Below are 12,626 nucleotides of genomic sequence, written 5' to 3'. Positions count from 1 at the left end.
ACGTTTGTAACCCTTTCCAGCTTCATGCAAGTCAACAATTCTTGATCGTAGGTCTTCTGAGAGCTCTTTTCTGCGAGGCATGGTTCACATCAGACAGTGTTCTTGAAATCAGTAAACCCACAAGAGGTGTGCGTTTTTAAAGGGCAGAACAGCTGTCAGCAACACATCCAATATCATCACACTGATTGGAGTCAAGGTTGGCTCACTCCTGGCTCCAATTAGCTCTTGGAGACGTCATTAGGCTAGGGGCTCACATACTTTTTCCTCCCTGCACTGTGAATGTTTACATGTTATGTGCAATTAAACCATGGCAACATCTAATGTTTGTGTAGTATTATTTTCAGCAGACTGTGTTTGTCTATTGTTGTGACTTAGATGAAGTTCAGAGCACATTTTATGACCAATTCATGCAAAACTCCATGTAATCCCAAGGGGTTCACATACTTTTTCTTGCAACTGTATTAATGTTAACCAAGGATTAATTGTATATAGTTTAGCTTTTTGGCCAAATAAGACCAAAGAAATAAATTCTAGAATCTGGCTCTGCCACTGAAAATGTATTTCTGTAAATGCCTAATGATGATGCGCTGATGGATAGCACAACCATATATTAAAGACCACAGTCTTAGAGCTGAAGCCAAGCCCTATGAAGTCAGAGAATAATAAGTCCAGAATTATGTCCATAATATTTCCCTATATCCAATCTTCTCTTCAAAGCATTGTTGTATTAATCTAGAATGTCATTTTAGAGGTAACACTCAAAACAATATTGGCTTTGCCAAACTACAGGTTGCACATCCACATCTGAAAAACTTAATTAGGATTTGACAATTCATATTATAAAACTATTTTGCACATAGCTGGGTTTATTGTTTTATCTATATGTATTATGTTCTACTAGTATTATGATGATATTTCATGGGAAGAAATCCACAATTCATCCTACCTACCTACCTATCTATCTACCTTCATATATATATATATATATATACGCACATACATACATACATACATATACATATACATATATATTTGTGCTGATAAATAAATAAAGGGAGACTAGTATAGATCTATTTCAAGCTATTTAGCTCTCATCAGCTAGCCATACTCTTACTGGGATTCGAACCTGTGCTGTGTTGCATCTTAGGCAAACGTCTTAGCCATTAAGCCACAGATCTCCTCCTTATCAGCTGAAGCCAGGGAAGAAGGTATATATTTAGTGTCACAACCCCTGGTAAGCCCCAATTATGGGAGGAAGCTAACTGCTTCCATTATCTGTCAATCGGCTCGTCACAAGAGTCCATCACGACAGAAACCCAATATTTTTACTGTTGCCTTTGTTATATTTGTGTGCTTTTTAATTGTGCTGATAAATAAATAAAGGGAGACTAGTATAGATCTATTTCAAGCTATTTAGCTCTCATCAGCTAGCCATACCCTTACTGGGATTCGAACCTGTGCTGTATTGCATCTTAGGCAAACGTCTTAGCCATTAAGCCACAGATCTCCTCCTTATCAGCTGAAGCCAGGGAAGAAGGTATATATTTAGTGTCACAACCCCTGGTAAGCCCCAATTATGGGAGGAAGCTAACTGCTTCCATTATCTGTCAATCGGCTCGTCACAAGAGTCCATCACAACAGAAACCCAATATTTTTACTGTTGCCTTTGTTATATTTGTGTGCTTTTTAATTGTGCTGATAAATAAATAAAGGGAGACTAGTATAGATCTATTTCAAGCTATTTAGCTCTCATCAGCTAGCCATACCCTTACTGGGATTCGAACCTGTGCTGTATTGCATCTTAGGCAAACGTCTTAGCCATTAAGCCACAGATCTCCTCCTTATCAGCTGAAGCCAGGGAAGAAGGTATATATTTAGTGTCACAACCCCTGGTAAGCCCCAATTATGGGAGGAAGCTAACTGCTTCCATTATCTGTCAATCGGCTCGTCACAAGAGTCCATCACAACAGAAACCCAATATTTTTACTGTTGCCTTTGTTATATTTGTGTGTTTTTTTATTTGTGCTGATAAATAAATAAAGGGAGACTAGTATAGATCTATTTCAAGCTATTTAGCTCTCATCAGCTAGCCATACCCTTACTGGGATTCGAACCTGTGCTGTATTGCATCTTAGGCAAACGTCTTAGCCATTAAGCCACAGATCTCCTCCTTATCAGCTGAAGCCAGGGAAGAAGGTATATATTTAGTGTCACAACCCCTGGTAAGCCCCAATTATGGGAGGAAGCTAACTGCTTCCATTATCTGTCAATCGGCTCGTCACAAGAGTCCATCACAACAGAAACCCAATATTTTTACTGTTGCCTTTGTTATATTTGTGTGTTTTTTTATTTGTGCTGATAAATAAATAAAGGGACACTAGTATAGATCTATTTCAAGCTATTTAGCTCTCATCAGCTAGCCATACCCTTCCTGGGATTCGAACCTGGGCTATATTACATCTGTGGCTTAATGGCTAAGACGTCTGCCTAAGATGTAATATAGCCCAGGTTCGAATCCCAGGAAGGGTATGACTAGCTGATGAGAGCTAAATAGCTTGAAATAGATCTATACTAGTCTCCCTTTATTTATTTATCAGCACAAATACCAAATACCACACGTATATATATAGGTTGCTTGACATAAATAAAAGGCTTCTTCTTACTTTTAAGGAGTCTTGTAACTCAGCAATACATGTTGCATCAATTTCTTCCTCCTCATCACTTTGTTGTTCTTGAGTACAGTAGTGTGTGCTATATGCTGAATGGTCTTGTATTGCATGTATCCAATTCTGAAATAAAGTGCAATCCAAAGTATCAGTTTAGCTAGAACATACACTTCGACTATGATACCTTTTATAGATTGAAGGACACGACTAATTTGGGCATGTGCCAAATGCCTCATTCCAAGATGAGGACAAAGACTGATTTTGAATTAATTTTTTTGCTCAATGATTACTTTCCCTATATTTTTTTTATTCCTTTTTCTCTCTCTCAAGATTTTAGAGGCAACTTTTTATAGGGCTCCAGAGGCTCACATGAGATTTAAATTCAATTCAACTCTGAGGCTATAAGTATATTTGCAAAACAACCATATTGGCTCCTGTCCATACCCATTTATAGGCAACAAAATATTAATGCAAAACATTAAATAGCTGTGACAAAAGTATTGATGAGATTTGAGTTGTTGAATATGGGTTCCTTTTTATGAAATGCTATACTCTGAGATACTAATCTTAAACCAGGAAAAGTGCTAACATCATGTGGACTAGCATGTTTTCTACTATTTCTTAATTGCAGGTTTTACTTGGTCAAATAAAAAACTGAACACATATTCAATGGAACTTTATTTTACAAGTTAACTAGAATTAGATAACAGGGATTTACCTCTCTTGTCTCTTGACTGGCCTTAGGAACTTTAAAACTGTGAATTGTATTATCAAAGCACTTGATAGAGAAGAGGCAGCCATCTGCATTTTTTACCTGCAGTAAAAACCACAGAGCAAATATATAGATTGAAAAGATGGATCGTATGATTATTTGCAAAAGTTGCAAAAAATTGCCTGAACAATTAAGAAAGGATTATAGTTAAGTTTAGCTTTGTTTCAACATGCCTAGATTTTCTGTGTAGTTGCTTCAAGTAAAAAGTGACCAGAGTATAAAACAAAAATGAATATTTATAGAAAGAAAATGTGATTTCTATTTATCTCTCACTTACCAGTGCATGCTTAAATTTCTCTTTGGAAAAATATGAAATAAACATTGGTAATATTTTAAAAGACTATTGTCTCCTGCACTAAAAAGTTACAACCAGAAATTCTAGTTCAACCCTTCCCTTCCGCCCACCAGATATATTACGAATGCAAACTCCAAAACTCTACCCATGGAAAGGCTGCATTAGGTGAAACAACATTGAGTACAGGTTGTGAGTACAATTCAACAAAAACTCACAGGTGTGGGTGTATGCCTGCAGGAGAGGGAGGATTACAAAACAAAATATTAGAACTGAATATTCAGGATCCTGGGAATTTGAATTTAAAAAAAGATAATAAGCATAACTGCAAAGGTTGACTTGAAAATGCATGGAGAATGGTGATGTATCTGTAGTCAGAACACTATACATACAATTTCTATTGGCTGAAAGCAAATGCTTCAGTTGTTCCCTTTCCATTACTTGCAAAAATAAAACAGAAATCAGGGCAATATGCTATCAGCATCTGTATATAGAACTTAATATACAAAAAATTGCAGTACTCATTTGACTGTACTGACTGCAAAATTGGTGCTCCTGCTTCAACCTTTTGTGTCTGTATTCTAAGCTTTAGATAAAGTTTTGATTTGGCAAAGTATAAATAATTTTTTTATACTTTTACACTAAAATGTACATTTTATATTTTTAAAACTTTATGATTGCTGCAACACTGAGAATTATAATATTCATTACCAGATCATTAATCCATTTTATCTATCTATCTATCTATCTATCTATCTATCTATCTCTCTATCTCTCTCTCTCTCTATCTATCTATCTATCATCTATCTATCTATCTATCATCTATCTATCTATCTATCTATCTATCTATCTATCTATCTATCTATCTATCTATCTATCTATCATCTATCTATATATGAATTACACACACACATGAAACCTATCACTTATATAAAAAGCTGTACTGTCAATAAAAACTATTCTCAAATATGTAAACACTTATGTTCTACATTTTCTTTTAAAGTTTAAGTTGAGAAATAATAATACTGTAAAACCAAAGACCAGATTATAATATACCTGGAACATAGTTCTGGATAAAAATTAAATTGCTCTGAATATATAGCTTGATTATTTGAACGTGGCCTAAATCTAAAACACTAATCCATTTTATTCACATATAAAATATGCATTTCGAAGTTTGCTTACTGTGCAAATGGCTTGTGTTAAGTGCTTGCATCCTTGACGATGATTAGTGTTTCCAGCATCAGCCCTTCCAAAGCAAAAAAAAAATAGGAGGACAGGAGGAAGTAAGTAATTGATCACAATTTTCAGTATTCCAATCATTGAAATGAAATTTTACACTTACTGTTTTTGATACCAAGAGAGGACGCCATGTTCCAGGACTACCCAATATGGCTTCCATCCAAAAAATCTTGAACTCTTTAAAAATATTTTTTTAAAATCAACATAAAATTATGTTTTTCATAGCTTGTGATATATGCAGTAATCAAAGCCTGTCATAGTTTAATTATAAAAGACAACAAGAAATCCTAGTATGATCATACTAATGCAAGTATATTGCTACCTGATTTACACTTTCTCAAAGGATAGAAATTTTGCAACTACTTGCTTACTTGCAAAATTAAAGTCTAGTCAAATTAAGGAGGCAATATAGGCTTCTGGGATCTACAGGATTGAAACCTGTAACTAAATGGCAAGGTTTTTTTTCTCCTTAAGGAATAAAATTTTGGGTCTCAATTATACAATGACTGGCAATGCTATGAGAATAATGCTTATCCTACTTCTAATTTTAGATACATTATTTTAACTGGAGGGGTGTGTGTGAACGTTTGAAATTTAAAAAAGGCCTGGATCAGCCTATTTCTCAAGCAGCTAGCCTGGAGGGGAGTACCAGAGATGAAAGGCAATGCTAGGGCTTAAATCCATTTAAATCTTCAAATCCCCCTCTTAAAGAAAGGCAAAATTAGGTTGGAATGAGCTGCCCTAGAGCTATTTGTTTTGCTTGCCCAATCGCAGAGGAATAAGTTATTCATTTGGAATCTCTCAAGCTGCTTCAATTGATGATTTGCCAGCCCGGGTGCCTTTTGGTCAGGACAATGTTTGAGTTTTCAAATATTTCAATCAAAAGTGTGTTTCTTTTGGAAGCTTTTGATAGCAAATGCTAATCGTTAATTCTACTGCCATGTAGCTCTTATAGACCCAAAGCTGATGATAGGACACAGGCTTCTGAAAAAATAACAAGTTCCAACTTTCGTTGCATGTAAAAATTAAGTAAGAAGCAAAGTTTCAAGCTGTGTGTACTACATACAATTACTTTAACTGGTGGGGATGCATAAATAATTGTAGCAGCTTAGTTCAAAATAGTGGTAGTTAGCAGACTAGTCATATGTTTAGTTGGGTCCCCCTTTTCTTAGTGCCATGTCACTGGGGTATTAAATGAGATGTGAGAGCCAAGGTGATACAGTGGGCATGGACAAAGGAAAATCCAGATTCAGCCAGAGATCCAACCACGAAGCTCACTGGGTGAATTTGGTTGCTATCTCCCTGAATCATCTACTTAAGAAGAACTGAACAGAAACCCTGGACTTCTTGAGGTAAATGCAGTTATAAAACACATTTTAGGGGTGGGGTATAATTTAATTATTGAGCCTGGATTCTGCATGTATGCCTTCTCTTAAAAGCACTGCCTTAGCGTAGGAAATTTGCTCAGGTTATTGATAAATATTCTGTATTTCTTTTGACATTAAGATATAAAATCTCAATCTCTCTCTCTCCCCCTCCCCCAGCTTACAATAAAGATATGGTATTAAAAGTTTAGAATAAAGCTTGAATATTAAAACAGTGGAGGGAGGAAGCTAGGCACCTTCCAGAGTAGTCCTTCATATCGTTTCAGGATCTTGTTGGTCATCTATAAAAGAATAAAGATGTTAAGACTCATGATTATAAAGAGTAATCATAGTTTTAAGAGATGATCTGTGGTACCCACCTTTGCAATGCCCCCTCCAAGCACTTGTTTCATTTCTACACCTTGGGCTAAAGCAAGAGGTGTCTGACCTGTTTAACAGAGCAATTGATTTATCTTCATATATCAGAATCAGAATCAATATGGCAACAACAACAACAGCACAGATGCTGTTTAACAGAAAAGACCGGCTTTTTCAATAAAAGCACAGGTGACTGGTAGTTGTCTGCAACAAGCCAGAAGGATGTCGGAATCACAATGCATCATGACACTGTCACACAAATGGTGCAATTACATACTTGTGCCATGATGTCTACTATATGTACATAAGTTGCATCATTGGCATGAAGATGTTGTGATATGTCATCACTTCTACATATGGCTGCTCTTCTGCTTTGAGGCAGAGTTTAAATGACATCTTCAAAATATCACACAAACATAACACTGTACAATTTTAGTATCTGAAATGTTTCAGACATTAGATAAAGTAAACAGCAACATTTGTGTCAGTGAGATCAAAATATATTTAACAGAATGTAAACAATTAAAAGCCAGTTTGGGGTAGTGGTCAAGGTTCCAGGTCAGAAACTGGGAGACCGTGAATTCTAGTTCCACTTTAGGTACAAAGCCAGCTGGGTGACCTTGAACTAGTCACTTTCTCTCAGCCTGAGAAAGGAAACAATGGCAAACCGCTTCTGAAAAATATTGCCAAGAAAACTGCTGGGATATGTCCAGGCAGTCTTGGAGAATCAGATATAATTGAACAGAAAGAAAAACCCTACTCAGTTCACAAGCATTGAGGTGGGGAATAAATTGCACAAATAAAAACTGAGCAGGAGCCAAACCAACAATTAAAGCTCAGTGCAGTATTTATTGAATAGTGGGAAGAACTCCTACAGACACAAGCATGCACTCCAGTGGTAGGTTGCTAATTGGTTTACTACTGGTTTGTTTGTGCTCATGCCTGTGCGCAACGCTTCTGCAGAGCCTCCTGCTGCTGCCACCGATTTGGTGGTAGTGGGCCAAACTGGGAGCAACCCATCTCTGATTGCACGCATATTTATATATTACAGAAAGGAGGAGAAAATAATACACACACACACACACACACACACACACATATATAATTTAAAATCACAACCCCTGGTATGCCCCAATTATGGGAGGAAGCTAACTGCTTCCATTTATTTATTTATTTATTTATTTATCTATCATCTATCTATCTATCTATCTATCTATCTATCTATCTATCTATCTATCTATCTATCTATCTATCTATCAGCACAAATATAACACAAATGTAACAAAGGCAACAGTAATAATATTGGGTTTCTGTCGTGATGGTCTCTTGTGACAAGTCGATTGACAGATAATGGAAGCAGTTAGCTTCCTCCCATAATTGGGGCATACCAGGGGTTGTGACACTAAATATATACCTTCTTCCCTGGCTTCAGCTGATAAGGAGGAGGACCTGTGGCTTAATGGCTAAGACGTCTGCCTAAGATGTAATACAGCACAGGTTCGAATCCCAGTAAGGGTATGGCTAGCTGATGAGAGCTAAATAGCTTGAAATAGATCTATACTAGTCTCCCTTTATTTATTTATCAGCACAAATATAACACAAATGTAACAAAGGCAACAGTAATAATATTGGGTTTCTGTCGTGATGGTCTCTTGTGACGAGCCGATTGACAGATAATGGAAGCAGTTAGCTTCCTCCCATAATTGGGGCATAATTGGGGTTGTGACACTAAATGTATGTATGTATGTATGTTGTATTTGTGCTGATAAATAAATAAAGGGAGACTAGTATAGATCTATTTCAAGCTATTTAGCTCTCATCAGCTAGCCAAGCAGTGAACATCCTCCCATATTTGGGCATACCGGCGGTTGTAACTCTAAATATATATGTATATATATATATGTATATGTATATATGCATAAGTAATGCAGGCAATCCTCGACTTACAAAAGTTCATTTACTGACCATTTTTCGTATTTGCGACCATTGCAGCATCTCTATGGTCATGTGACAAAATTTGGCCACTTGCCAACTGACTCATATTTATGACTGTTGCAGTATCCTGGGGTCAGGTGATCCCCCTTTGAGATCTTTAGACAAGGAAAGTCAATGGGAAAGCCAGATTCACTTAACAACCCTGTTATTAATTTAACAACTACAGTGATAGTTTATAGTTTAGTTTATAGTTTTCCTATATTTGTATGCCGCCCTTTTCCCTGGGGGGACTCAGGGCGGCTCACAATTCAGAAGGGTGGGGGGGCAAGACAAACAGTATTCCAAACATGGAGACAATACAACATATTAAAAGAAAGCACAACAGTCACACAATTCGGGTGGGGTTAAAATCTTAACCCCAGGCCAGCTGGGACAGCCAGATCTTTAAAGCGGCGCGGAAGGATTGGAGGGTGGCGAGGGTCCGAATCTCCACGGGGAGTTCGTTCCAGAGGGTCGGAGCAGCCACCGAGAAGGCTCTCCTCCGGGTAGTTGCCAGTCTGCACTGGCTGGAAGATGGAATTCGGAGGAGGCACAGTTAGTATTCACAACTGTAGCAAGAAAAGTTGTAAAGTGGGCCAAAATTCACTTAACATTTGTCTCACTTAGCAACAAATTTTGGGCTCAATTGTGATCATCGACAGTAAGTTGACAGTTAAGTCGCGGATTAGCTAAACAATTAATATATAAGTAATATATTCATAATTAATGAATCTCAAATTACTTGCCCAACCTTCTACTGTTACTTTCTTCAAGAAATGTTTTAATAAAAACAATCAATTATATTTCCACAGAAACTTCGATTAAATTTACTAAAATCCAAGCATTTTAAGACGGCCTTTTTAATGTACCAATTAGTGCACATTCCTTTTATATTTTTATTTTGCTAACACGTTCTTACTCCTCTAAAAATTCATTCTCCCCAAACATGGTTTCACAAGAACTGTAACAGGGTTAAAAGGAATTTGTGTTCAGCAACATCTGGTAGTTATTTACCAAATTTAATTTCATACTGATTAACATTGTATAATACAAAGTTGCAAGTTCTTTACAATGCCAAAATATGTAAGATTGGCTCAACTGTAAACAATATACTTTATTTCTATTTGCTTTAACCTTAGATTTATAGGAGACAGCTGAACTCATTAAATGAAGGTATGTTACGTACCATTTTTGTTCTTTACGTTAGTATCTGCTCCACATTTTAGGAGCTTCAAAGCACAGTGCTTATGGGCACGGTATGCTGCACAATGCAACGGTGTGTTTCCCATCTGATCAGTACAGTTGATGTCAGGAGGATTTGATCTGTTTAACTACAGAAAGTTATAAAAATATTACTTATGACAGCCATACACTTTCAGAGTGCTTTCTCTTCAGATATTCTAGGGCAGTGTTTCTCAACCTTGGCGACTTTAAGTCCTGTGGACTTCAACTCCCAGAATCCCCCAGCCAGCTGGCTGGGGGATTCTGGGAGTTGAAGTCCACAGGACTTAAAGTTGCCAAGGTTGAGAAACATTGCTCTAGGGACAGCCAACCAGGATTAGAGGCAAGAATCTCAATTAGGCCTCTTGATCGTTCCACTAAATTCCACCTCATCTAGTTTTCATTAAGCATTTAGCATTATATTTCAAAGTGAGATGATGATGTCATTGTGCATAGTATACCAGTGCAGCAACTTTCCCAGTTTCTCCTTCTCGTGCAGCTTGTAGGAGAAGTTCCTTGAGCTTTCTTTCTTGAGTCCTTTCCACAGCTAAATAAAAATAATCAATTAAAAGAATGTCAGAGTTTTGCATGGTTGGCTTTCAGAAAACTTCAATAGTATCTACTATAGAAGCAGGAGGTTACAGTAAATGTAAACTTTATTAAAGTTAGTTTCCTTTGGTAATAGTAGTTGTATAGTATCAGTACCAATGGGCAACTACATGGTTTGCAACAGTGGTGGGATTCAAATTTTTTTACTACCATCAAGAATATGGATGTTAAAACACCTGTAACCAAACGACATGCTGTATATGATGATGGGTTTTTTTTTGCTTTTTTTTTGTTCTGTTTTTTAATTGTTGTCTGTATGTGTTGTCTGTGTAATAAAAATAAAAATTTAAAAAAATATATATATTTTTTACTACCGGTTCTGTGGGTGTGGTTTGGCGGGTATGCCTTGGTTGGGTGGCAGGGGAAGGATACTGTAAAATCCCCATTTCGTCCCGATCAGCTGGGACTCGGGGTTCCACCACAAATGCGCGAACGACAAAAGCGCGCCTGACTAAACCGCGGTGACAAAACCGCACCGACGAATGAGCGCTGAAGCGCACTGACAACAGCGCGCCAACAGAAGCGCGCTATAACCTAACCCTAAAAATAACCCTAAACCTAACCCTAAACCTTACCTTAACTTAAATTGCGCTTCTATCGGCGCGCTGTTGTTGGTGCGCTTTTGACATCGCGGTTTTAGCGCCGCGGTTTTGTCAGCGCGCTTTTGACATTCGCGCTTTTGTCGGGTCACGGGGACTCGGGAGGCAGAGAATAGATGTGGGCGGGGCCAGTCAAAGGTGGTATTTACCAGTTTTCCAAACTACTCAAAATTTCCGCTACCGGTTCTCCAGAGCTGGTCAGAACCTGCTGAATATCACCTGTGGTTTGCACCAGGGACGTGCAGTCACTAGAGGCAAGGGAGGCGGAGCCTCACCAGTCTCCTCAGGAAAAAGAAAGAAATTTAAATATTTTTTTAAAATAATTAAAGCCAAGATAGTTGCTACCAGATTCCAGGTCACAGTGGCTTTGTGTCTGCTTAGTGTTAACCAAAGCAGGAGGCGAGAGAACTCGGGGCCTCTTTTCCATAAGGAATTTTTCGCCTTCTAAAAGTTAATAAAGAGTTAAAAGGCAAAGAAGTTCAGATGGAAAAGAGGCACTAATTCTCCCGCCTCCTGATTTGGAAGCAGCCAATCGTGTCTTCTTGAGCACGCTTACGTTGGGCGGGGCGTGCTTCAGAGGAGAGGGGAGTGGGCGAGAAGGAGGCTGCCTCTTTGCTGCAGACCTGGGCGCTTGGCGGCTCCCGCGATGCAAAGTAAGTGCCCCACCATCCCCGATGCTGCCGCCCGCTGCCCCAGCCTGCTTCTCCAGGCTCCGGTTGTGAGACAAGGGAGCACTTAAAGCAGCCGCTGCCGCCACTCCTTCACCCGGTGGGGTGGTGGTGGTGGCAGCGGCAGCGGCTACTTTAAGTGCTCCCTTGTCTCACAGCCAGGGCCGCTCCAGGCCGCCGGCCGCTGACACGTGCTCCTGCAAGAGCCTCTGGGCAGCGCCGGGAGGCCGCAGAGAAGCTTCGCTCCGTTTTTCACTCAGCCTTCCCCCAGAGGCGATCCGGGACTTCCAGCGGCGGAGCTTGGAGAAGCAGCGGACGCAGGCCGGGACAGCAGGGGGGGGGGGGCAGCGAGGCACTTTGCATTGTGGGAGCCACCAAACGCCTTTGCTGCAGACCCGGGCGCTTGATTGCTCCCGCGATGCAAATCCCCCCCCCCGAGGCCGACCGCTGCCCTGCTGAGCCTCACCAGGTATCAACCTCACCGCACGTCACTGGTTTGCACACATGAACTATCAGACTCAGTTCTCAGTATTTCTAACTGCACAAACTTCTTATTAGCAGTGCTTAGGGAGCTCTGGATCAATTCTTATGTTGCATCTTGGGTTACCTGGATACATATCTTGAGCTGATGTTTTTCAAGCACTAAGTTGACCACCAAGGAAACAACCTTGTGTGCAATATATGCAAATTACTGCCATCGCAACCTGACAAAACCACATGCTTCCCCTCTTCCTGGTATCAGTCATATCATATTGTGAGGCTCAATGGCAGATTCAAATTATTAATGTTAATGACATATAAAATTCCAAACTACAAGGGAAAATGCAAAGGAAGGCAAAAT

The 12,626-nt window shown here is 39.0% G+C and overlaps 1 protein-coding gene across 4 annotated transcripts in view; it reads right to left on the bottom strand.

Moving 5' to 3' along the window:
• Positions 1-12,626, bottom strand: part of OSBPL1A (oxysterol binding protein like 1A) — a 71,323-nt gene that overhangs the window by 47,605 nt on the left and 11,092 nt on the right. For 3 of the 4 annotated variants that reach the window (XM_087707164.1, XM_014072541.2, XM_014072549.2), the window contains 8 exons: positions 10,371-10,456; positions 9,875-10,019; positions 6,717-6,784; positions 6,594-6,638; positions 5,076-5,149; positions 4,916-4,979; positions 3,385-3,480; positions 2,664-2,789 (listed from right to left, as the gene is read on the bottom strand). In XM_087707164.1, the coding sequence (XP_087563290.1) occupies positions 2,664-2,789; positions 3,385-3,480; positions 4,916-4,979; positions 5,076-5,149; positions 6,594-6,638; positions 6,717-6,784; positions 9,875-10,019; positions 10,371-10,456 (704 nt within the window). Of the gene's footprint in view, positions 1-2,663; positions 2,790-3,384; positions 3,481-4,915; positions 4,980-5,075; positions 5,150-6,593; positions 6,639-6,716; positions 6,785-9,874; positions 10,020-10,370; positions 10,457-12,626 lie in introns of those variants that run through there. The other variant, XM_014072555.2, reaches the window with a different exon arrangement.

The sequence above is a fragment of the Thamnophis sirtalis genome, unplaced genomic scaffold, assembly GCF_051295495.1.
Source record: "Thamnophis sirtalis isolate CommonGarterSnake01/CBP01778 unplaced genomic scaffold, rThaSir2_p1.2 scaffold_2, whole genome shotgun sequence".
Taxonomy (NCBI): Eukaryota; Metazoa; Chordata; class Lepidosauria; order Squamata; family Natricidae; genus Thamnophis; species Thamnophis sirtalis.
Note: the sequence above shows the minus strand (reverse complement) of the source record. Positions and strands in the feature narration are given on the sequence as shown.